This window comes from Melanerpes formicivorus, unplaced genomic scaffold (assembly GCF_026170545.1).
Source record: "Melanerpes formicivorus ecotype bairdi unplaced genomic scaffold, bMelFor1.0.p_v2 SCAF_15, whole genome shotgun sequence".
Lineage (NCBI taxonomy): Eukaryota > Metazoa > Chordata > Aves > Piciformes > Picidae > Melanerpes > Melanerpes formicivorus.
In genome coordinates, this window is record NW_027142367.1 from 5,516,969 (window position 1) to 5,542,103 (window position 25,135).

General features: G+C 41.3%; 1 protein-coding gene across 1 annotated transcript in view; it reads left to right on the forward strand.

Moving 5' to 3' along the window:
* GABBR2 (gamma-aminobutyric acid type B receptor subunit 2) overlaps positions 1-25,135 on the forward strand; it is a 572,582-nt gene that overhangs the window by 530,740 nt on the left and 16,707 nt on the right. Inside the window, exons 15-17 of the mRNA XM_068147481.1 lie at positions 14,336-14,560; positions 21,780-21,962; positions 24,383-24,512. Coding sequence (XP_068003582.1) covers positions 14,336-14,560; positions 21,780-21,962; positions 24,383-24,512 — 538 coding nt within the window. The remainder of the gene's footprint in view (positions 1-14,335; positions 14,561-21,779; positions 21,963-24,382; positions 24,513-25,135) is intronic.

A 25,135-nucleotide genomic window follows, 5' to 3' on the forward strand; every position in this document is an offset into this window, starting at 1 on the left:
TTCATTTTGTGTTCTTTCAGGTAGAGTTTTCCAGTGTTCCTTCTACAAGTGCTTAAGACATTTTTCTCTGTGGTTCTGTCTGAAAACCAAGTAATTATGTTGTTCACTTAGAGCAATATAAATGAACGAATGAGTTAAAATGCCTTTTAAAATACTGAAGTATTCAAATAAATGGTGAATTGGGCTGCTTTATTTTTCCCCTCAAAAATAACTTCAACATTGTTTAAATTAAAAATTAAAGAGGGAAAATAATATTATCTATTTAAATAATACATTCTCAGGTAGTTTTCTTTAGAGATTTTTAAAGTTTGAGTAGTGCTGGGCAGTAATCAAACTGCTTTGGTTCTCATTATCACAATATCACAGTATAACTAAGGTTGGAAGAGACCTTGAGGATCATCAAGTTCAATCTATCAACACAGACCTCATGACTAGACCATGGCAACAAGTGCCACGTCCAATCCCCTCTTGAACACATCCAGGGATGGTGACTCCACCACCTCCCTGGGCAGCACATTCCAATGATGAATGACTCTCTCCGTGAAGAACTTTCTCCTCACCTCGAGCCTAAACCTCCCCTGGCACAGCTTGAGACTGTGTCCCCTTGTTCTGGTGCTGGTTGCCTGAGAGAAGAGACCAGCCCCCTCCTGGCTACCACCACCTTTCAGGTAGCTGTAGAGGGCAATGAGGTCACCCCTGAGCCTCCTCTTCTCCAGGCTAAACAATCCCAGCTCCCTCAGCCTCTCCTCATGGGGCTTATGCTCAGGGCCTCTCCCCAGCCTTGTTGCCCTTCTCTGGACACGTTCAAGTCTTTCAATATCCTTCCTAAACTGAGGGGCCCAGAACTGGACACAGTTAGTCCTTTGCCCTAGGTTAGTTGGTTGGCATATATGTTGGACTGTTTGCTTCAAGATATGTGACTCTGCTTGAGTTTGTAAATGCCATTTGGCATTATTTCAGACACAGTGTTTCACAACCAAGAATGAAATATACACATTTTATTACTCCAGTGCCCTTTTATCACACAAATCACTACATATGAAAAAGGAAGATAGTCTTTTGAATCTCTTAAATAATTGCTATGGTGAGTTATATGAGGACAACAGAACTGATGTAGTTTATCTCATCACCAAATGTGTTCCTGTATGCTACATATATTTTACCTTTAGAACAAAACCCAGAACCTCTCATGCTACTGTATCTTTTTATAAAGGTTTATCTAATGGGAAGTTTTCAGTTAATAAGAAAATACCCCAAATTTAACATACTTGAGACTAAATTGCTAGTGTTGCTCATTACAACACCACACAATATTTAAGGTGAAATAGCTTAATGATTTATTTTGGTCAGAGTTATTCCCAATGACCTCTTGTCTCAAAATGAGAATATTAAAAGTTATACTCTGTTTTTTTTTGGCTCAAAAGTATAAAGCAATACTGTCTGTTCTGATCACTGAAATACACTGGTGAAGTGAATAGGAGTGGAGGAAAGGCAAGGCAAGGGGATGTAGGGCAAGGCAGGACACCAAGGTTCCTTCTACATTAAAATAAGCAATCATTAAAAGTCAGATCCATGATTCTTCAACTGCCTTTGAAGGAATGTGAGGAAACATTTACTAACTGCATGGAGGCTTCTCAGTTATTGAATTCAAACTCCTCAGGGCTGGTTACAAGAAGACGACAAGCATACTAAATCTTGCCTTTATCCACGACTAAGTCCCACCATACATAAGGATCTCTACGTTTTTCCTATCTCACACTCATCTCCTAAAAGGCTACTTAGAAGTTTAAGGTCTGTCTGTGTGTCCATGGTGACCTTCAGTTGCAGTATGTCTAGCTTTTGATTTCTGATGTTGTAGGCATGTTTGAAAAGCACCTTTGTTTCATACATTCCAAAGGATGATAGAAATAACATCATATTAATCTTGCCAGTGGTGCACTAACATCTTTCTGAGAGGTATGAATTATTTTTCTGATGTCAGCCAGAACAAAACCAGATTAAGGATGGAGTGGTCTCCTCTAGAGCACTTCTCTTATTAACCATACACTAGATTTGTCTACAGTTTGATTCTTCTCTTCTGTATACTGTGTTTAACATTGGACTCAAGGCGTGCATATGGTAGAATTTGTATTGCAACGCTGATGTGTTATTTAAGCTGTAACTAATATTGCAGAGCATGTCTGATACACAGTTTTTAATATATGGTCCTTAGCTAACCTTGCTAAGGATGAAAACATCAATATTTCATGCTGGAGGTATGAAAAACTGATCCACATGCATCATGGGACTTGATAATGGTTGCTAAGAATAAGACATTTAAATTCTTCTAATGATTTATTTTCCAGCATTCTCTTTTGGTCACCATAGTTGATACACTGCACAATACAGGTCCATGATTTATGAGGCCAAGTAAAGTATCTACAATATATCTTTAGTATTATGTTAAGTCTTAATTTCAAATCTGAAATAATCCTCTGCTTCCTGAAGCTTTCTAACCATTAAATTGAATTTGTCTTGCTCTGATCTCCAAACTTTGAACCTTCTTGTGTCTTGCATATGTCATCCCACTTTCTCTAAGATGAGCTGATGCCCTTCTTTCTAGGCAAGCTACCTGAAATTTGGCCAAATTTCTGTTACCTTTCTTTATGAAAATGACAACTAGTAATTGTTCACCGTTCTCCCCCTTTGCTTCCTCTGAATCCTTTTCAGACGTATTATAGCCTCTTTCAAGTCAATGCAGAAAAATAGGACATTATTAGTTTAGGAACGTTTGGGAAGGCACCCAGTTTTTCATTAGCTTCTCATCAAGAGTTACACATTGAGATCTGTGCCCTGAATTTCAGTCAGTCTGAATTTGTTGTATTGATGTTGTACCATAATGTTTTTAAATAACAATACCGTGCAGTGTTAAGGCAAACATTACAGAGAAATCTGAGTAAACTGTGTAAATAGAATTATCTTTAATCAGCCTTGAAATCTTATTGGGGGGGGTGAGGGGGATTAAATTATATGGCTACCTCTTCTTTTTTTTTTTCCTTTTTCCCTGGTTTATTGTCTGAGTTTGTTTATCAGCCATGTCATTAATTTGTTTAGCATAGAAACTACCATAATAGCTCTGTAATCACTGAAGATGTTCCATTTTCTCTTTTCCCATATGGCCTTTTAATATCTTAAGTGGAACTTTGCCAGAATTCCAATAAATATCAACAGCTAAGTCCAGCAGTCCAGACAACTTTTAAATCAATTCCTAAAACTCCTCCATGCAACACTCTGACTGCGACAGTTTATGGTGACAGGGTCTTCAAGAAATCACTTACTACTAAAATTAGCTGCATTTTCCTGGTTTTGCAAGACACGAATGCATTGCTCCACCTCTATATGCACACAGGACAAAAATATTCGTTAAGCATATCTTATCATGCATCATTACTATTAAATTTGTTCTCTTCCCAGGCATGAATCATTATTGGTATTCTCTTTTCTCCACATATATTTTTAGAAATCCTTATGAATTCTGTTGTTGCTGCTAGCCATTCCTTTTCTACTATATATTTAACTTCCCTTTCCACTCTCAGTATTTTAGAACATGAATTCACAATCAATATCACAGAATCACCAAGGTTGGAAGACACCTCAAAGATCATCAAGTCTAACCTGTCACCACAGACCTCATGACTAGACCATGGCACCAAGTGCCACATCCAGTCCCCTCTTGAACACCTCCAGGGACGGTGACTCCACCACCTCCCTGGGCAGCCCATTCCAATGGCTAACAACTCTCTCTGTGAAGAACTTTCTCCTCACCTCGAGCCTAAACTTCCCCTGGCACAGCTTGAGACTGTGTCCTCTTGTTCTGGTGTTGGTTGACTGGGAGAAGAGATCAACCCCCTTCCGGGCTACAACCATCCTTCAGGTCGTTGTAGACAGCAATAATGTCTCCCCTGAGCCTCCTCTTCTCCAGGCTATTGTGAATTTCCTCTTGTTAACTTTTGTTACATTCTGTCTAACCTTCAGATAATTTATATATATATATATATATATTTTTTTTTTTAATAAGGAAAGCTTTTTTACAGCATCTTTCAGTTGCCATTTGTAAATAGTTCTGTTGCTTCCTGTGTTCCCTTCCCCAGTAGTTTCCTTTGCTTTGGTGGCTAATCCATAAACATTCCCTTTCCAATGTTCTCATGTACTTGGAAGTAGATGTACAACAAGTATGTGAGTACCATAGTTTAGAGTTTGGGCTGCAGTCAGCAGCCAGTCTTCAGTCAGCACTTGGTGCTCCTTAGTGGATAGGAGGGGAGAGTACCTTGGCAGGGTACATGGTCTTCACTAGCCTGAAATGCCTCTTCTCTCAATTCTAGCAGAGGCTGGTTGTGTGAGAGGAACTAGTAAGCAATATCTGGACAGGGTCCAGGCAGCTGTTGGTGTGCACAGAAGCAGAAACCTGGGCACTAGCAGTGTCCAGACACTTAAAGGTATTACTGACAGACAGGCTGACCATCCTTGCTGAATGCTGAATCTTGCTTCTTACTGCCACTTCAGGTGCTTACATGTCCTCTCCATACAAGTAGCCTAGGAGCTGCCTATGAACACTGCAGCTGTGGTGTGTAGTATCTGCTCCTCCTTTGTACCATTGTACTGTATCAGCTTAATGTAGACTGGATATAAAGACATTATTATTATTATTTTTCACTCTGAGAAAAATGAAGCAGTGAAGCAGGTTGTCCAGAGAGGTTATGCAGCCTTCATCTATGGAAGGTTTCAAGACCAGACTAGATAATGCCATCAACAGCCTGGTTTGACCTCACAGCTGAGCCTGCTTTTTGAGCAAGAGGTTACACTGGATGATTTCTTCAAACGCCTCCCAATTATCTTATGATACTATATCAGCAATGCCTATTATTAATTAATAATAATTAATTTCCAGTTCAGAAGGTGCTTCCTCCCAATCTACCAATGAAATTAGTTTAGATCCTTCTTTTTGTTTACAAACATCCTACCACCATATTCCCTTTCTTAAGGGGACAGCCTCAAACGGTCACAATTATCAAATTAATAAACTTTTTGTATACAGAAAGTGCACAGTCTCCAGATTATGTCAAAAATCCTGATTATTATCTGAAAGTACCTTCAATTTTTAACACATTTACTTTCCTCTTTTCCTAATTCCCTTCATGATTGAAAAAAAGTGCTTAGAGGAGGGGACTGCTGCCTTCTCGATTAGTTTGTATGATTCCAACTCATATTTGTGGTGGATTTAGCATCAACCCATCTGTCCCATCTTAAAATTGCAAGAGAGGAAGGCAGTTAAGCTCTGTGGTGGGGGAAGGTAGTCTATAGTGGTACCAGATATTTGTTGTCATATTTTTAATAAAACATTGGCAGTTTTAGCATCCAAAACCATACGGTTTTGCAAGATGCATTTTTCCCTACTACAGCCATAAGGAAGCTCCAGATACATTCTTAAAATATTGCAGACATTGAACTACAGAATACAGAACTAACCAGGTTGGAAGAGACCTTTGAGATCGAGTCCAACCTATCATCCAACACCACCTAATCAACTAAACCATGGCAGCAAGCACCCCATCCAGTCTCTTCCTAAACACCTCCAGTGGTGGTGACTCCACCACCTCCCTGGGCAGCCCGTTCCTTACATGCCTCTTGAAGTCAATGTTTGTAGACCATAAATTGATTCAAATTGTAGCACACACTTCTTTTTATCAGAGGTGTTTAATCATTTTGCAGTGCTGTGATTATATGTGGCAGTCTTGTGCTACAGACAATATAAAACTATTATAAATGGATATTCACTAATAACCAATTGTGCACTTGTTCCAACTTAGTTACTATAATGTATGTTATGGCTAAGCTGAATTTTCACAGAATAAAATTAAGTAGCCTAACTGGAAAGAAGGGAAAATGTTTTACTAACCTGTTGAGTTAGAAGGCTGAAATATTAAGTGTAAAACTATTCCTGAATGCATGTTAAGGTCCATAGCTTTGTGTCACTGCTCTTCCATCTTGCCCTGCACAGGACCATGCTAAATGCCCTGCAGCATAACGGGATTTGCCAAGACCTCTACAAAGAAAGCCCTTCAGCCGAATAGTGAATATCATATCTGGCAAAAATAAGAACAAAAAATTGAATGCTAGGATAATAGCTACATGATTTAACAGAAATATCCCTTTAGTCCTGGATAGCCAGAGCAACTCTGTGAAATTTTACTAAATACACAGCTGACTCATACCACATCAGGGGAACAAATGGTAGTTTAAGGTTGGATTGCATCAGCTGTGAATACAGGAGATCTACAAAGGTGTAGTTTGTCTTTCTGTTTGCTAATCTCACTTGGTGTGATGGTGATTTAAAACGAATGACTTTTCTATGTGTCTTCCTGAAAACTACCTACTATATTTTGCTTCCCAATTCTCCAGTGAAAACCTGAAAATCAAAATGTTGTGGGTTTGGGCTTTATTCAGTCTTGAAAATTCTCATTGAAAAAATCTGCAGCCATTTCACTGAGCTAAAAATGTGCCTATATCCGTATTGGTCTGGATTTAATTAGTGACCATGAATAGGGAAACTCACACCACCGGCTTCACAGTTACGTCAGACCTAGAAATCCTTACAGGCCACAGCCCAGACCTGCCTTTGTTTTGAGGGGTGGCAGGAGCAGAAGCCTCCCAATAACCTAGCTAGGACAAAAGGAAAAAGAAAAGGGAATTAAAAAAAACCAAACTCCAAACCAGTCAAAACAGAAAAGAAAAAAAAATAATAATCCAACAACCAAGCCAGAGCAAAACAAAAACCTCAACCCCCAAGCAGAATAAAAATCCCCATATGTAAGATCTTTGGCATAAAGTTGTGCTTTTTTTCTTTCATGCAGCACAGCAGGGCTGTGATCCACAAGTGAGCTCACTATGTGCTACTACAATACAGTAATTAGCTTCAAAGCTGCTGGTCCAATATATGATCTTTAGAAAAGCATACCTTCTAGTTATTGGCAAGAATGACTTCTGACAGGATTGGAGTCTTTTCCTCTGGTATTTCCCTGCTCTTGTCTGATATCCCCACTATAATTTTCTTTCTTTATCTCTCTTTCCTAATACTGCTTGTAAGCCATATTCAAAGTATAAGCAGACATGACTTTGAAATAAACTATATAGATAAAATGGTTTAAGGGCATGCCAAGATTGTTGGGGGGAGCATGTGGCTCAGATGGTAGAGCATGAGACTCTTCATGGTCAAGATCATGTGTTCAAGCCTGCAGTGGGCAGCAGGGTCCTCCCTTTTTATACCCTAGCTGGGCAGGGAGGGGAAGTGGAACAGACTCAGTTTCCCAGGGGGAAAATGCCCTGCAGGGAGGGCAAAGCACTCACAAGCCCTCCATCCCCTGTTTTCAGGCTGGGCATTAACCCATCACAGGGCAGTACAGGGCAACAGGGAATATAGAAGGATAAATGATTTCATAGTATCATAGTATCAGTCAGGGTTGGAAGGGACCACAAGGATCATCTAGTTCCAACCCCCTGCCATGGGCAGGGACACCCCACACTAGATCAGCTTGGCCAGAGCCTTGTCCAGCCTGGTCTTAAACACCTCCGGGGACGAGGCCTCAACCACCTCCCTGGACAACCCATTCCAGGGCTTCACCACTCTCATGGTGAAGAACTTCCTCCTCACATCCAGCCTGAATCTCCCCACCTCCAGCTTCATTCCATTCCCCCTAGTCCTATCACTACCTGATATCCTGAGAAGTCCCTCCTCAGCCTTCCTGTAGGCCCCCTTCAGATACTGCCTGTCGTCTGCCAGTCTACGCAGTCCCATAACAAATGAAACACTTGGTTGCATTTATGTATACTGTGGATCAGTAAGCAATTGTCACTGTGTTTTGCAATACTTCTGGTGAACAAGATTCTACACAGAGAGAGTGATTGACCATTGGAATAGTTTCATAGATTCATTCAGGGTTGGAAGGGACCACAAGGATCATCTAGTTCCAACCCCCCTGCCATGGGCACGGACACCCCACACTAGATCAGGCTGGACAGAGCCTCATCCAGCCTGCTCTTAAACACCCCCAGGGACAGGGCCTCGACCACCTCCCTGGACAACCCATTCCAGGGTCTCACCACTCTCATGGTGAAGAACCTCCTCCTCACATCCAGCCTGAATCTCCCCACCTCCAGCTTCATTCCATTCCCCCTAGTCCTATCACTACCTGCTATCCTGAGAAGTCCTTCCCCAGCCTTCCTGTAGCCCCCCTTCAGATACTGGAAGGCCACAATGAGGTCACCTCAGAGCCTTCTCTTCTGCAGACTGAACAGCCCCAACTCCCTCAGTCTGTCCTCATAGGAGAGGTGCTCCAGCCCTCTGATCATCCTTGTGGCCCTTCTCTGGACATGTTCCAGCACCTCCACATCCCTCTTGTAATAGGGGCTCCAGAACTGGACACAGTACTCCAGGTGGGGTCTCACCAGGGCTGAGTAGAGGGGGAGGATCACCTCCCTCGACCTGCTGGCCACACTTCTCCTGATGCAGCCCAGGATCTGATTGGCTTTCTGGGCTGCAAGTGCACACTGAGTGCTCATGTTGAGCTTTTTGTCCACCAGCACCCCCAAGTCTCTCTCCTCAGGGCTGCTTTCCAGCCAGTCACTGCCCAGCCTGGATTTGTGCCTGGGATTGCCTCGACCCAGATGCAGAACCCTGCACTTGGTCTTGTTGAACCTCATGAGGTTGGCTTGTGCCCACCTCTCCAGCCTGTCAAGGTCCCTCTGGATGGCCTCCCTTCCCTCCAGCGTGTCTGCTGCACCACACAGCTTGGTGTCATCAGCAAACTTGCTGAGGGTGCACTCAATGCCACTGTCCATGTCACCCACAAAGATGTTGAACAAGACAGGTCCCAGGACTGATCCCTGAGGGACTCCACTTGTCCCTGGCCTCCCCTGGAACATGGAGCCATTGACAGCCACTCTTTGGGTGCGGCCATCAAGCCAGTTCCTTATCCATCTAGTGGTCCACCCATCAAACCCATGTGTCACCAGTTTGGAGACCAGGATGTGGTGCAGGACAGTGTCGAAGGCTTTGCTCAGGTCCAGGTAAATGACATCAGTTGCTCGCCCCTCATCTATTAATTTTGTCACCTGCTCATAGAATGGGCTGCCAGGGGAGGTGGTGGAGTCACCATCATTAGAGATGTTTAGGAGGAGACTTGATAGGGTGCTTGGTTGCATGGTTTAGTTGACTAGGTGGGTTGGATGATAGGTTGGACACAATGATCTTGAAGGTCTCTTCCAACCTGGTCTGGTCTATTCTATTCTATTCTATTCTATTCTATTCTATTCTATTCTATTCTATTTAGTATGAACTAGTTAGCAAAGTTTCTTAGAAGTGTTAAATGTTTTCCAAATGTTCTCAGCTGCAAACACTTTAATTATATTCCCAGCTAACACAATTTAATCTGTGCAAGACTTTTCAAAATCAAACTTTTCTCATTAAACTTTGTAAACACTCATATTGTATTCTCCATAGTCTTGTTACCCCTCTAAGACTTGAATACAGATTTCTCTTAGTGACCAAACTTCTATCTTTAGTCACAGTTGTATAATCCTGTTGTCTTTACGTACTCTTTTCCTCAGATTTATACAATGGCTGTCTCACAACATTTTTAGGTGCACTGTCAATACAGCCTAAACCTGCCATGTCACCTGCTGCAAATACAACACTCTAAATCATTGTAATGTCAAGTGGAAGCTGCCTACCCTCAAACAACAGGTGAAACAAACCAGTCTTGCCTGTACAGCCCATACCTTCAGAGAAAACCCAAACCAATGTTTTATGACACATTTTACATTAACAAGATACACATCTTAGTAGACCAAAATGGGAAAAGGCTTTAAGTTAATAACTAACAATGTAGGAAGCCTTCCTAATTGCATGTGTTGATGGTGGAGATGCCCAAAGGAACTTAAAGTAGACAATTAGACTTGACAGTAGGATATTGAGCTCCTTCACTCTTTGATAACTGCTTTCTACAGGAGAATACATAGCCCCAAGTTATTCAAACCTCTTCTGTGATGCACAGGATCCATCAGGAACCTCTGGATGGGAAATGTAACTGTCAGCAAGGAGCTGCCTAAGCAGTGAGGACAGATGAGTCCCTCCTCTCTCTGAATCCAGCACATTAACACTGCTAAGAGCCACCTGCCTCCATCCCTATGTGTTCATGCACACCTTCCCTGAAGATTGTTTAATCAAAATTCTCAGTAGAGATCAGAACTAACATCCCATGCAAGTGCCCAAGTAATTAAGACTGTCAGTCTCTCATTACAGGAAATCTGGGAGCTCTGAGAGAATTTTGAGAGCTCCTTCTGAAGAGTGATGCTACTCTAGGGCTGGTGAACATAGCTCAGGCAAAATCTGGAATTGTGCCATGTTGTCCAAACCTGAAGCTATGCATTAGCAGACACCAGCATCGCTGTCTTGAATGAAGATGTCTGCCACTGCATTTTTGATGGGTGGTTGTGGGGACACACAATCCAGTAGATGCACTCTGAGAAGCCTTTACCAGCTTAAGCCTTCCAGGAAAAAACAGGAGCGACAACTGCATTGCAAATCCCAGCAGACAGCCTTAAATATCAAACAGTCTTTAAGCTGCACAGATGCCTCAAGACTTAGATATGCTCAGGCATAATGAGAATTGTGATTTATGGAGCTGGGGAAGATTAACATTTAAAATTTAGGTACCAGGAGTAAAGAGTAGCTGAACTGGGGTACTAAGTGTCCATGTTTTCAACTGGAGCTAATCAGTTTCAAATTCAAAACCTGTCAAGGAATCCCAGGAACCTGGGCATTGCACTAGCAGCATCTGCTGTTTCTCAACCAAGCCATTGTAGTGACTTTCAGGATTTTTAGTCATAAAAGTGAATCTTTCATTTGTGCACATTGGCTGAGCCTCAGGAAGGGGAACAATAAGAAAGGCAGGTGGAGGGAATGCGAAGTGTTGTGTTTCCTCAGGAAGGCTCTCTCTCAGAGGAGAAATCTGATCAACCCTTCAGCTCTGCAGGAACCCATGGCAGGCAAACAAGGAGCACCTCAGTGATCATCACTGTCCTGGCAGCAGGCTGCAGAAAACTCTCAGCTTTTATCAGTGTTTGAGTCTCAAAGATGCCTTGCAATTTATAAAAGGGAAGAGCTGTCTTCCTGAAGTAAGCATTTTACCCAACATGCCAATAGAAATTAAAAGTAATGCTATCACATTGATAGTGCATCATTCTGAGGAAACACAGTTGCTGCAAGAGCCTCTCCCATTATTTAGTTACAATCCAAATAAATATCTTCCTTTCATCTGGAAGATACTTAACCGTTTTCCATGCTGTTCTCAATTATAAATGAGAATGGGCCAAGCCATAACCCCCACAAAACTGTCCATATTATCTATTTCCACCATAATTGATGTTTTAGATTGCTTTATAATGGCCTTAGCTATAAATTCATGCCCATTATTTGTAATAACTGCTGGCCTCATTTAAGTATGCTGGCTGTATTCCCAGAATAATGCTTCTGGAATGGGAATCTGTTCATACTGGAAGAAGTGGAGGAGGAGAAGGGAAGACCTACAACCCTAAAAATCTCATTAATAATTACTTGGTAGTGGGGGAAGACAGAAATCTTCTCTATAGTTAATCAGCATTTCATCCCTTTAAAAACATGATGTAGACATGCATACACACAAGGATTTGTTCTACCCCACAAAGCAGCTCATCTCAGACCAGCCTATTTGTCAGTCAGGAAATGGCAAAGTGTAGATTTGCTGCACAGATGAGTTGCACAGTGCCAGCAGTGGAACAGGCAGCCACTGAGGTGGTGGAGTGTCTGGGAGTATTGGATTTTTATCCTGAAAAAAGGTATCACCAGTGTATATGCCCAGTGAAGCCGGGGCAAAGGCCATGGGTGATTTGCTTTTACAGAGCCTGTAAAGGGGTCTGTACATTTCCTGCTCTCTCTGTGCGCCATTCCAGACCCAACAGCAGAGTGCTACCTGCATCCTTCCTTACTGGAAGTATCAGCTTGGTTACCTGAGGGGCTCTGAAAATGTAATAGAGGATGAGCTACTTCTCTGGCACAAAACTACCCATGTTGACAAAAGGCTTCTCCGTGCCTCAGCTGCCTTACCTGAATGGCTCCAAGACTCCTCAAGAGCAGCTTTCTCCCATGCTCTGCCTACAGCCACTGCATTTCTTCCTGTAGTTCTTAGGCTGCTAGGAAGGGGCAGGGGAAGACACAACACAATGGAGACAGGTGTGGACTCCAGCTCTACTGAAAGAGATGTGTAAAACAGAAGAGGTAGGACACGGAAGAGGTGACACAGGAGCAAGGGAGTGCCCTGGTTAAGACCCTATCCTGAAGAAGCATCTGGAGGTGACAGGGTGAGAATGGTGTCATGGAAGACTTAAGTAAGGATTGTAAGGGCAACTGCTGCTGCTGTTTCTGGGAGAGACCATCCTAGCCTACATACCTAGGTATGGATTGCAACAGTGATGGCAGTACTGAGAGCAGGAGGCTTAGCACCTCCAGCCTGTCACACTCTATGGGCTGAGTAGATACCTAACCTGTCAAAGCCATTAAGCCAGGTCTGCTTGTGAACATGCCACAGGGCAACATGTGTTGTAGGTAAGAAATTGAAGTAAGCTGGCAGAGAAGCTCAGCAGTGGGAGGGTAGGGCTGGAAGTTCTGCAGTAAGTCTGGTTTGCAGTGCCTGGGCAAGCAGGTAGGTGGCTGCAGCTGGCTAGTTTCTGTGGGCGTGCAAAGGAGCTGAGTCACCACTGATTTGGTTTGTTGCCATTGTTAGTTAAGGCAAAAACTATGTAAACAATCAAGGACATTTGTAGTGTTTAATGTCCAGTTGTTGCTACAGAAAGGTTGAAACCACCTAAGGTCAAAACTGAATTTGTATAGCAAACATAAATCTGTCAATTCCCAAATCTCTCATACTTGACTGGCAACCAATGTTCTTCTGGTCCAGGCTGTTTGCCTTTGAAATTCTCAACGTTTTTTTCCTACAGGAAAAAAAAAACAGAAGTCGTTTTTATATTTTTTTTTAACTAGGCAACTGTAATTAGTCCCCAATTAAATCATCATAGACCTCTGGTTTCATGGATTACTACCAGAGTTTCAGTTGTATAGAAGAGAAGATTATCTTCATGACATGGCAGTGAACAAATGTGATGGTCTGGGAGGAAAGATACCAAAGTCATTGAGAGCGCACTTGTTTTTAATTTCTCCTTCTTGTTTGTCCTTACAGTGTGATCAGAGAAAGCTAGAAAACACAAACCCCATGTCTCAGGTGTTAGTGACAGTTCTTCTCTCTGTCCTTCTCTTCCCTTCCAATACAATCTGCTGTCCACCATTCTTCCCAGGGCACTGTAAGCTCTTCCCAGTCTTTGCCTAGGCTACAGGCTGGGTTACCTATTTGCAACCTCTTGAGTTTGTGTGTGGTTTTCCTATGGTCCCAGAATTTCTGTGAGGAATGCAAGAGAAAGAAAATAATCCTTGCAGCAGTCCACGTTGTAAAAAAGTCTAATTAAATATCAAGGGATGAAGATGGCTTCCTTACAGTAAAGAATGTCCCTTGCTGAATTGCCAAAGCATATTGTGAATAACAAAGGGGCTAAAACTTAAAAATACACAAAAGAAAAAAAAAAAGTAAATAAATTGTCACAGGAAGGTTTTATGCCAGAAATCATTAGACAACTGCAATTGAAAGGCCATTACCAACTCCCACTATAATAAAAGACTTCATAATTGCAGTCTGAACATCTAGGGTGACACTTTATACATTGTATATTTGTCTCCCATGGGACAAATCTTGGCAGGGCTGTTTATTAATGTAGGTGATAATCATACAATGAATGACTGGATTCAGAACAGTATACTGAGAACAGCTGCTAAAAATAGCTGAAAGAGCAATGCACTTTATCTGTTTGGTGGAACCCTTGGAAACAAACATGAGGTGCTGTCATTAGAAATTGCTGAAAGTTTAAAATAAAGATAGCCATCACATTTAGAGAAATTTGTTCCCACCAAATCTAATTCCGAGTTTCACATTTTTCTTGCAAGAGCAGGAATCTGTCTTAGTGAGCAAAACAGCCCATAAAGGTAACTAGACAGTGGGTAAAAGGTAAATGTATATCGCTGTGTTTTAATAATCACCTCTATTTGTCAAGTTAGAAAACAGATCAGCTTAACATTAATATTTTGTGTGTGTGTGAGCCAGTTCCTCTTATAATTATGATTTATTAATTTTTTTCCCCCCTTCTTTTACCATTTCAGTTATTTGGGTGTTTCCTAGCCTGGGAGACACGAAATGTCAGCATTCCTGCTTTGAATGACAGCAAGTACATTGGAATGAGTGTCTACAACGTGGGGATAATGTGCATTATCGGTGCTGCTGTTTCCTTTCTTACTCGGGACCAACCCAATGTGCAGTTCTGCATCGTTGCTTTAGTCATAATATTCTGCAGCACCATTACGCTCTGCCTTGTGTTTGTACCTAAGGTAGGTGAACTTGTTTAGTGTGTGTCTGGAATTTTTTCCCCCTCTGTATTGTCTTTGTGATTTAATATGTAAAAATCCATTGCCTTTTCAAGTACAGGGAATGTGTCTGCTCTGCCACATTACTTATGTACGCTGCCAAGATAATCAGGATCTCTGCTTCTATACCCACAAAACAGTAAGATTTTTTAGTTCACTGGCATGCTATAAGGTAGGCTATGTTGAAACCTCTAAGGTATTCAAGTATGATGGTACATGTATGTGGCAAATGGCGACACTGGAGGTTTATTAACTGGTATATTAATGGAGTACTTGAGGCATAGTCTGGGAGGTACACACTTTCATTTCCCTTTGCTCTGCTGGGCTGTGAGAATGTGTTTGTTGTGCATTGCTGGAAGAACTAAGATGACACATACCTCAAGAGGGTTAAAACTTGATCATTTCACTTGCAAAGTTTTAGACATGAGTATGACAGATCTTCCATTAAGGGAAAACTGATTCCATATAATCTCATTTCAGCAAAGCTTTAAATTCTGAAGAATGCATTTGATATTTTGAAGTAAAATACATAATTGTATTAATTTTAAGTGACTTGCATAAACGGTCACAGCTCCAAATTAGATGTGCTTGCAGTTGGATATCTGAAACATTTGGCAGGCAAGAGTCAAGATGCAGGTCTTTTCACCTCTGGAGTCAGGTTTCAAGTTTTGGAAATCATAGAATCATAGAATTGTTAGGGTTGGAAGGGACCTCAAGGATCATCTAGTTCCAACCCCCCTGCCATGGGCAGGGATCCCTCACACTAGATCAGCTTGTTCAGAGCCACATCCAGCCTGGCCTTAAAAACCTCCAGGGATGAGGCTTCTACCACCTCCCTGGGCAACCTCTTCCAGTGTCTCACCACCCTCATGGTGAAGAACTTCTTCCTAACATCCAATCTGAATCTACCCATTTCTAGTTTTGTTCCATTCCCCCTAGTCCTATCACTATCTGACACCCTAAAAAGTCCCTCCCCAGCTTTCTTGTAGCCCCCTTCAGATACTAAGAGGCCACAATAAGGTCTCTTCAGAGCCTTCTCTTCTTCAGACTGAATAGCCCAAACTCTCTCAAGTGCTCTTCATAGGAGAGGTGCTGCAGCCCTCTGATCATCCTCATAGCCATGTTCCAGCATGTCCAGATCCTTCTTGTAATAGTAATGAGTAATGATAAAAAGTTTGAGACTCTTTACTGATACGTGTTCAGTCAATATATTGAGCAAAGCTTCTCAGTCAATTTATTGAGCAAATTATAGTGAATATGTCCTGGTGCTACACTGAATTCCCTAATTCTGGTTCTAATAGGGGGACCAAGAACTGTATGTGTAAAAGGAACAAACTAATAAATTTATCTCAGTGTTTCCTCTGAAAGAAATTAGAGAGACAGACTAGGAATAGAGGATGACTTCTCATCTGCAAGCCAGCAGTCTAATTTGTTCTCCAGAACCAACTAACCAGGATATTTTTACAAGTTCTGAAATTCACTTCTCAAGTACCTAAAAGTATGACAGACGTATACAGTTATATTTTTATCCTGAATCTTAGGGCAAAATTGCAACTTTATTCTAAATTCAGGGAACATTCACAAATCTGGGATGTGCTTTGAAATACTGCAAGATTTAAGTGTGTAAGCTGTATGAAAATGCATATTGAAACTGATGCAAAAAATACCTCCACAGAACGTCAGAACACTCTTCAAAGAGAAAATATTATTAATACTATGACATGCTCTTCTGCCCCTTTGCTTTCATGCTCCTTTGCCCATCCTTCTTTTCTGCTGCCACAGGCTCTGAAATGACTTTTCTATTTCCTTTTTTAACCATTTCATCTGCTCTCCTTTTAAATCTCAATTATCCTGCCCTCATTTTTCCCTCTCAGTTTTTTCTGTTCAAAATACAAACATGAACTGTAGCCTTCTAGCATGAAGGACTTAATCTCATTCCATGTATTATCAGGTTTATGAGTGCATAGCTGGTTTGCATTAAAAATTATCATTGCATAAGGTATTATAAAAACAAACAAAGAAACAAAGAAACAAACACACCAAAAAACAACCAAGAGAGAGATTGAAGCAAGTGCTGGAATGCAACACTTCCAATGCCCATCTGAGTGCTTTCACAGCTGGAGAGTTCTTTGTACGTTCATGTATTTTGCCCTACAATCCTTGCCACGCTGTGCCAAAGTAACAGCAGGACAGCTGGCAAGCAGTCTCTTCTGCAACTTGCTCTAGCACAGATTTCACAATAGCCTGTCTGGACCCCACAGAAGATTAGATCTGGCATCATCCTGTTTGTATATGTAGGTGAGGTGTTGGTGTGAGACAGACACCAAATCTTTCTTCTTAACAATTGTGCAGTCAATGACTACAATTTTGGTGATACAGGAAGGTCACCATTAAAGCACAAATGCCTGTGGCTCCTCAAGGAGATGATAATGAAGACTTGGAAGATTGCACTTTTTTATTTATTAAACTGTGGCCAGAAATATCAAGGCAGTAGTGTGGGTTTGCACCAGGTGAGTACTTCTCTGCTCTACAGAGTGAAACACATTCCATTTGAATAAACTTCTGCAGTCTCCTGGGCCAACAGTGTTGGAATGCAATTTTGTTTCACAGTCCTTTTATAAATCTAAATAGGCAACTTTTTAACCGTGTAGGCAAACCAGGGAATGAAACATGACATTTTTCCTGCACTTCTTGTCTGTTCTACTAACCTTATTTACTTACAACAGGGCAATTACTATACTTCTCCAGTTAAGTGTCCACCTCATCCACTGCCATTTCATTCAGCACCGAGTGCCTCAGACAAAAAGATGAGGAAAATTCCGCAGTAGAGTAAGGTAGATCAGGGAAAAAATGCTCATTGCTCTCTCCATTTAAAGTTATCCTCAAATACCAGCATTGATATCCGTTAGACTACATCCTGCCTGCAGTAACTGTAGACATTCTTGTTCTCCAAACAAAAAATAAAAATCTGAACATTTTAAAAACAACTATAGATTTCTGATTTCAAGGGTAACTTGTAGGAGCAATCTGCAGAATTCAAACATATATAATGTATAAATTTGCCTGTTAGAAGTTAGCTATTACATCTAATTATCTTTTTAAGGGCCAACATGTCTGCAGTATTTTTCAGCATACTCATCACTTCTTTAAAACAAGCAATCCTAAAATGTGTTCTCTCTTCAAGAAGTAATTTTTGCTTGTTTATCCGTGTTTGTCAAGCTTCCATGTCCTTCTGTTTCTTCTGCTTCATTAGTTTTAGAATAGAATAGAATAGAATAGAATAGAATAGAATAGAATAGAATAGAATAGATCAGATCGGGTTGGAAGAGAGCTTTGAGATCCTTGAGTCCAACCTATCATCCAACACTATCTCATCAACTAAGCCATGGCACTAAGTGCCCCATCCAGTCTCTTCCTAAACACTTCCAGTGGTGGTGACTCCACCACCTCCCTGGGCAGCCCATTCCATTGGCCAACCACTCTCTCTATAAAGAACTTCTTCCTCACATCCAGCCTAAACTTCCTCTGGCAGAGCTTGAGACTGTGTCCTCTTGTTCTGGTTCTGGCTGCCTGGGAGAAGAGACCAACCCCCACAGGGCTACAACCTCCCTTCAGGCAGTTGTAGACAGCAATAAGGTCTCCCCTGAACCTCCTCTTCTCCAGGCTAAGCAACCCCAGCTCCCTCAGCCTCTCCTCATAGGGCTTGTGCTCCAAACCCCTCACCAGCTTTGTTGCCCTTCTCTGGACACGTTCCAGCAAGTCAACATCTTTCCTAAACTGAAGGGCCCAGAACTGGACATAGTACTCAAGGTGTGGCCTAACCAGTGCTGAGTACAGGGGCAGAATGACTTCCCTGCTCCTGCTGGCCGCACTGTTCCTGATACACACTGCTGGCTCATGTTCAGCCTACTATCAACCAGTACCCCCAGGTCCCTTTCTGTCTGGCCGCTCTCCAGCCACTCTGACCCCAGCCTGTAGCACTGCATGGGGTTGTTGTCCAGCCTGTCAAGGTCCCTCTGCAGAGCCCTCCTACCCTCTAACAGATCAACACTTGCCCCCAGCTTGGTGTCCTCTGTAAACTTACTGATGAGACAGAACACAGAGCTCACTTCTTGTCACCCACCAAGTACACACCAAGTTTGCTGCAATGGCATGAAGACGTTAACTTTGTTGCAGTTTCCTACAAAGCAACAAGGCTAAATCAGTCCTAGAGGGTCAGGATTAACACAATTTTATGTGTTGGTAGCAATTTTTTGTCTCTTTGGACTGACTCTGTGTAGATAATCAGCATTGACTATTGGATGAAATTGAAGCTACACAGATGTGAGACAGCAAGAAACAATTTCCACTGTCTTTATGGCCAAAAATTAAAAACCTAAATTAAAAATACAAATAAGGAAAAGGCCCTATCCCTTGTACAGTGAGAGCCAATAATGTTGCACATGGAATTTTTCATCTAATCCACACCATGAAAATTTATTTTTTAGGGCATATTTACTGGAGGCAAAACATCTTTAGCTATAAACTCCAGGATGAAGATGAGTCAGTTGATGGATAGCTATACTTCTATCTTATATTCAGTTTGAACTTAGACCATGTCAAATTGCAGAGCTTTTACCGTGTCACACTTTTGCCTGCTGATTTAAGAAGCCTTGTAATTAACATTCTTCACCTTTAACTTCATTTTAATACAGTTTTTGGTCTGGGAGTTAGACACACTGTCATTACAACCAGCCTAATTAGAATCAAAGAAATGGGGGAGAGGACAGGCAGGGGCTCTAGGAAGACTCAGCTGCAGCAGGTTACTCAAGGCCTTGAGCAGTTCTGTCTTGACTGTCTCCAGGGAGGAATAGTCCCCAGCATCTCTGAGCATATGTGCTAGCTTTTGACCATGCTTCCAGTAGAAAAAGGTTTTTGCCTGGTGGTCAGATGAAATTTTGTGCCTATCTTCTTTTCATTGTGCACCACTGAGAAGACTGTAGCTCCATCCTCTCTCTACCGTCTCATATTTATAAATATGAATAATGGCCCACCCAATCTCTTCAATGTCAAGTCTAAGCAGTCTTCAGCCTCTGCTTGTATCATAAAGGTTCTGATCCTTTTCTGCATCTTTGTGGCCCTTCACTGTGCTTTTTTTCAGTACGTCAAGAAAACTCTCTCCCTTGTCTGCCAGCCCAGACATCTCACTGAAGAAAACTGTCAGGTTGATCTGGCAGGAACTCTCTTTTGTGAATCAGTAGCAACTGCTTCTAATAACCTTGCTCTTAATATGTTTGCAAATGGTTCCCAGGTGAATTCACTGTAGCCTGCAGCCAAGACAACTAGGCAGTATTTCCTCATATCCTCCTTCTCACCTCTCTTGAACACAGCTGTGACATTTTCTTTCTTCCAATCCTGAAGAACTTTAGAATAGTAAGAATAAACCAAACCAGGTTGGAAGAGACCTTCAAGATCATCACGTCCAACCCATCAACCAATCCAACCCACCCAAACAGCTAACCCATGGCACCAAGCACCCCATCAAGTCTCCTCCTGAACACCTCCAATGACGGCGACTCCACCACCTCCTTGGGCAGCCCATTCCAATGGGCAATCACTCTTTCTGTATAGAACTTCTTCCTAACATCCAACCTGAACCTCCCCTGGCGCAGCCTGAGACTGTGTCCTCTTGTTCTGGTATTGGCTGCCTGGGAGAAGAAACCAACCTCCGCCTGCCTACAACCTCCCTTCAGGTAGTTGTAGAGAGCAATAAGGTCACCCCTGAGTCTCCTTTTCTCCAGGCTGAGCAACCTCAGCTCCCTCAGTCTTTCCTCATAGAGCTTCTCCCAGTCAACATCACCTTCCACGTGTAATTGAGTGTAGCCTTTCAATGACATCAGCCAGCTTCCTTAGGTCTCAGTGATACACCTCATCACATTGCATGAACTTGCTGTATTTAGTTGCTTTAGGAGTTTTAGGGGTCTGAAGTTGGTAGGCAAGTTTTGCCAGTAAAGACTAAAGTGAAAAAGGCATTAAGTACCTCAGTCCTCTCCTTTATTACCTGAAATTTATTGTCTTCAAGCATCATTCTGACCTGCAGACTTGGTCTGTACAAACATGCCAGGGACCAAGTGTTTCAGTGTCCAATCAGTCAGATATCTCCTTGTCAGAAATTAGGTCTTTATTTCATGACACTGCAGCTGCCAGAACAGTTTCATGTTCTGAAGAACAAGAGAAACCAGTTCCAAAACGGGACTATGCCACAAAACCTGTCTGTGCTGTGCTTACAGAATGATTGCCCCTTCTTTTTTTGCCAGACAACTCAACACCCTTGGATTTATAATGCCTTGCCTATGCTCTCAGGGCAGGAAGCTCCTTCAGTTTTGCCTGTATATAAATATATATGTATGCTGCTTGGCAAGTAACCATGAATTCTGTATTCTTTAGACTAAGCTCTCTTCCCCTTTCCAACCAGCTAGCAGCTTTCTCTCCTCAAGTCGAGGTGATATTTTCACATTGTCACTGAGTGTTAAATCTTACTTATATTTGCTTAAATTAAATATGTTTAAGGTTAAACTTTTTTCCTTCTTTCTTTTTTTCCTTTTTTTTTTTTTTTTTTTCAGTTGGCTTGTCTCATTTATTTGGTTTATTTTGGGTCACTAAAACCTAATTGACTTCCTGTTCTCTCCAGAGTGCAATCTCCCATGAGTTCTTTCTGTTAGTACTCCAGTTTCATGCCTCTCTCTGCTTGAGTGTTACTTGTAACACTTGGAAAGGAGAAATACCAGGTGAAGCTCTGCTTGGGAAGAGAAGGGCTTGGTGCATTGTTTTTTAAATAAAAGAAGGAATATATCCTTTGAAAGTATAAAGAAGTCAATGAAGGAGAAAAAATATGATTGCTGAAACAGTAAAATAGATTTTAAACATAATTAAAATCCAGTTAAATGTTTTTATTTTTTTTTGAGCACTTTCCTTTGCCAAATCATTTTGGATCAACATATTCTGTAGACTTATTTAGAAATCATCGCAAATACTGCACATGACAAGCAGAGCTTGCTTTCCTGAATTTTGTACTTGAAAGGCAGAAACACAAACTCCTGGGTTTGCCTTTCAATATTTTGAGTTACAAAAGGAATAGCTGCAAAAAAAAACCCCACACAATTAAATCGTGGACAAGATTTCTTACAGCTTTTGAACCTTTCAGCTCATCACCTTGAGGACAAATCCAGATGCAGCCACACAGAACAGACGGTTTCAATTCACTCAAAATCAAAAGAAAGAAGATTCAAAAACATCAACATCGGTCACCAGTGTCAATCAGACCAGCACATCGCGACTAGAAGGGCTGCAGTCAGAGAACCACCGCTTGAGAATGAAAATTACAGAGGTAATGTTTATTGTAGCTACTACTTAAGCAATTAAAAAAAGTTGTATTTTGTTGCAATTCTGTAATCTCATTTTTTTGTTGACTAATCTTTAGTGGGGAAAAAAAAATCAGTTTATCCCACAGAAAAATACAGAAATCAGCAGGTTATTTATATGAGCAGCTAATTAATACTTAGCAGGTATGGAAAAATTAATATGTGTCTTATCAAATTAAAATGACACTTGTCCTGTTCTTTTGTAATGGGCAAATTACCCTGGTGCTGAGCACCACAGAGCAAGATCTCTAGAAGTGCACTCTTTATGTGCAAGTGAAAAAGAGACCTGCAGTCCCAGGGGCGCTTAAAAGCTGTCTGTTCCTGTTTATGGCTGAGCTTAGAGACTGCTGCTGTTTTCACAGCCTCTCTGAGAATTCACTCAAACATTTGCTAGACAGACTTTTACATCTGAGATGAAATAGATTTATATATTATCTTAAGTTAAAAAACACCTTTACCATCATGTAAGCTAACCCCTTTAGCACAAAGGCTGTGAAGTTTTCTTCAGTCTTTACTGAGAGAAAGGTGAGTACATGGAGTGCATGAATTCCATTAGAGCTATAACTTGTTTATTTTTAATTATGTCCATCCTTAGGACACCTCAAATGATGAATAATCAGCCTTGGACTGCCTATTTTGTGAGACAACATAACCATAACTGATCTATAACTTAGGAAATACTAACTTGTTCTTGCCTGTGAAGTATTCTTATACCTTGAAGAAAAGGTATTTTACTGCAGCCATTATTTCTTCATTCAGATCTTATTTAGGTAACCAAAAGACTATGAAAGACTACCTCTACCTTGTAAAAGAAATTTACTTCAGCTTGACCTGATCTCTTTTATATGAGAGCCTTGTAATTTTTAATGAGACTTAGATGACTACTGGCTATTCCAGTTGTTTTATGCTACTGTAGTTTGGCTTTTTTTACTAAGCCTCCTAACTCACAAGATCTCAGATGTGCCTTACAAGGCTCATGATGGTGATCATGGCAACTGAGCCATATTAGTGCATGCAGGAGCCTTTCTGGTCTTTTTAGACTTTGCTTAAACAGATGATTAAATACTCAGAACCAGTAGGTCCAAACAACAGTTTCATTCACAGTCAAGGGAGTTAGGAGCATGCCCTTCTGTGGTCATCAGATCCACCCTTTGGTTTATCTACCTGGAGTTGCTATGTCCCAGTTCTTAAAGGAAAAAGTGTAAATTTGAGCCAGCAGTGAACAGGCAAAACTCTGGATACCATATCCTGTACAACGGCTCACAGACAGCATCCCAGATCACCATTAGGATGCTTATATCTTGTTATTTTCTACTGGGCCTGTAACCAATTGAAAACAAGTTAGGGAGAGGACCCTGTGTTCAGCACTGCTAAAAGCTAGTGGTGTACCAACCTGGCATTTGTGCTGTGGCTCTTCCAGTCAGAAAACAGCTATGCATCTCTCCCTCTTCAACCACCCTTAAAGGATGCTTCTGGGGACAGAGAGGACTGGCGTTTTTGTTTCTTTCCTTGCCTTTTATTTCCATTCTTTTGCTTCTTAAAAATTTATGCTTGCATTAGCAGTTTAGTGCTAGCTATCAGATTACACAATTTAAGACATGAAATATACAAAACATGGGGGTAATTTTCAAATCACAAAAGCATAGGGTGTTTTCAGCCCCAAAACTGAAAACTGTGAGTTGGATTTTCTCCTAAATTTCATATACACAAAGACACAAACTAGAAGTCTAATGGGAAAGGTAAAAGGAGTAAAAGTCTCTCTAAGAAAGGTAAAAGGAATCAAAATAATCTTTAAGAAAACAAAACATTCCCAATAGAATTGACTGCAGTCACTCATATGGATGGACATGCCCCTGATGCCATAGTGTGATGGTTTAAACCTTAACTGGGAGTTAAGAGCTCAGATAGGGGCAAGGCAGAGATTCTCAGCTTTGCCACCATCTGAGCTCTTAACTCCCAGTTAAGGCTTAAATCATCACACAGAGTTCATTTATATTCTCCTGTATATCTGGTATTTTGATATTTTGATTGACTCAACGAAGTGGTGCCACATTTGTATGTATCAATAATAAATAGCGGAGAGGTTTTCAGACTGCCCCATTTCTTTCTCATGCAGCAGTAGTTCTGAATTGCTTAAACTGTTGACTACTAAAGCTTATTCTTTTTGCATGTCCTGTGTAACGTGCCACAGCTGAATGTATTTTGTTATTTGTAGAGTTATTTGTAGATTTTTAGAGTTGGTGTAGTAGGGGTATAAGAGAGCTGTATTCGACACACTGGGGCAATTACATTACCACCTGCCTTCTTGTCTGGTTATAGACAACTGTGCAGCTACCTGAAGAAATGGCTCTTGAATTTTTAGAGATTCATACTCTTTGTTTTGCAGCTGGACAAGGACTTGGAAGAAGTCACAATGCAGCTTCAGGACACTCCTGAGAAAACAACATACATTAAGCAGAACCACTATCAGGATCTTAATGACATTCTTAGTATACGGAACTTTACAGACAGCAAAGGTGAGAGTTAGTAAAATCCATAAATAGCTTAAACCACCAAGATTTGGAACAACAGCCTCGCTGGATTGGTTCCAGAGCAGTTGGACCTTGGTAAGGCAGAGCTTTCAATGTTTTGGTTGCATTAGAGAAAGCACACAGCTTCACGTAATGAGTAGTTATTCTATGTACATATGTCTCCTGTTGTATGCCCGATGTGTATAATACACATGGTAAAGCGGGAAACTTCTAAAAGCATGCTTGGGTTCAAAAGTCAAGCTTTTTGTGCTGCATGGAGGGAGGAAAGCCACAGAGTGTTTCAAACCTTGTGTGAGTTAATTGTGCCAGCCTTCAGCAGTAGGAAGCCCAAGTTTAATAAGTGCTCATCAGAGCAGGATTTTCAAATCTTTTTGGACCATGCTATCAAGTATGTAGAAGAGAAGCATGTAAATATTTCAGTGCTGATTTGGACACTAAATGTAGAATTGAAGGCACTCATGTATGAAAATTCTTCCCTGGAAACTGACAAAAAAGAATTTCATGATGACTGTAATATTCCTAAGTTGTTTCTACTGTGTCTCTTGCATCACTCCCTGAAGAAATACATCTGAAAGAATTGCTTCCATTAACGTTATTTCACTTTTGGG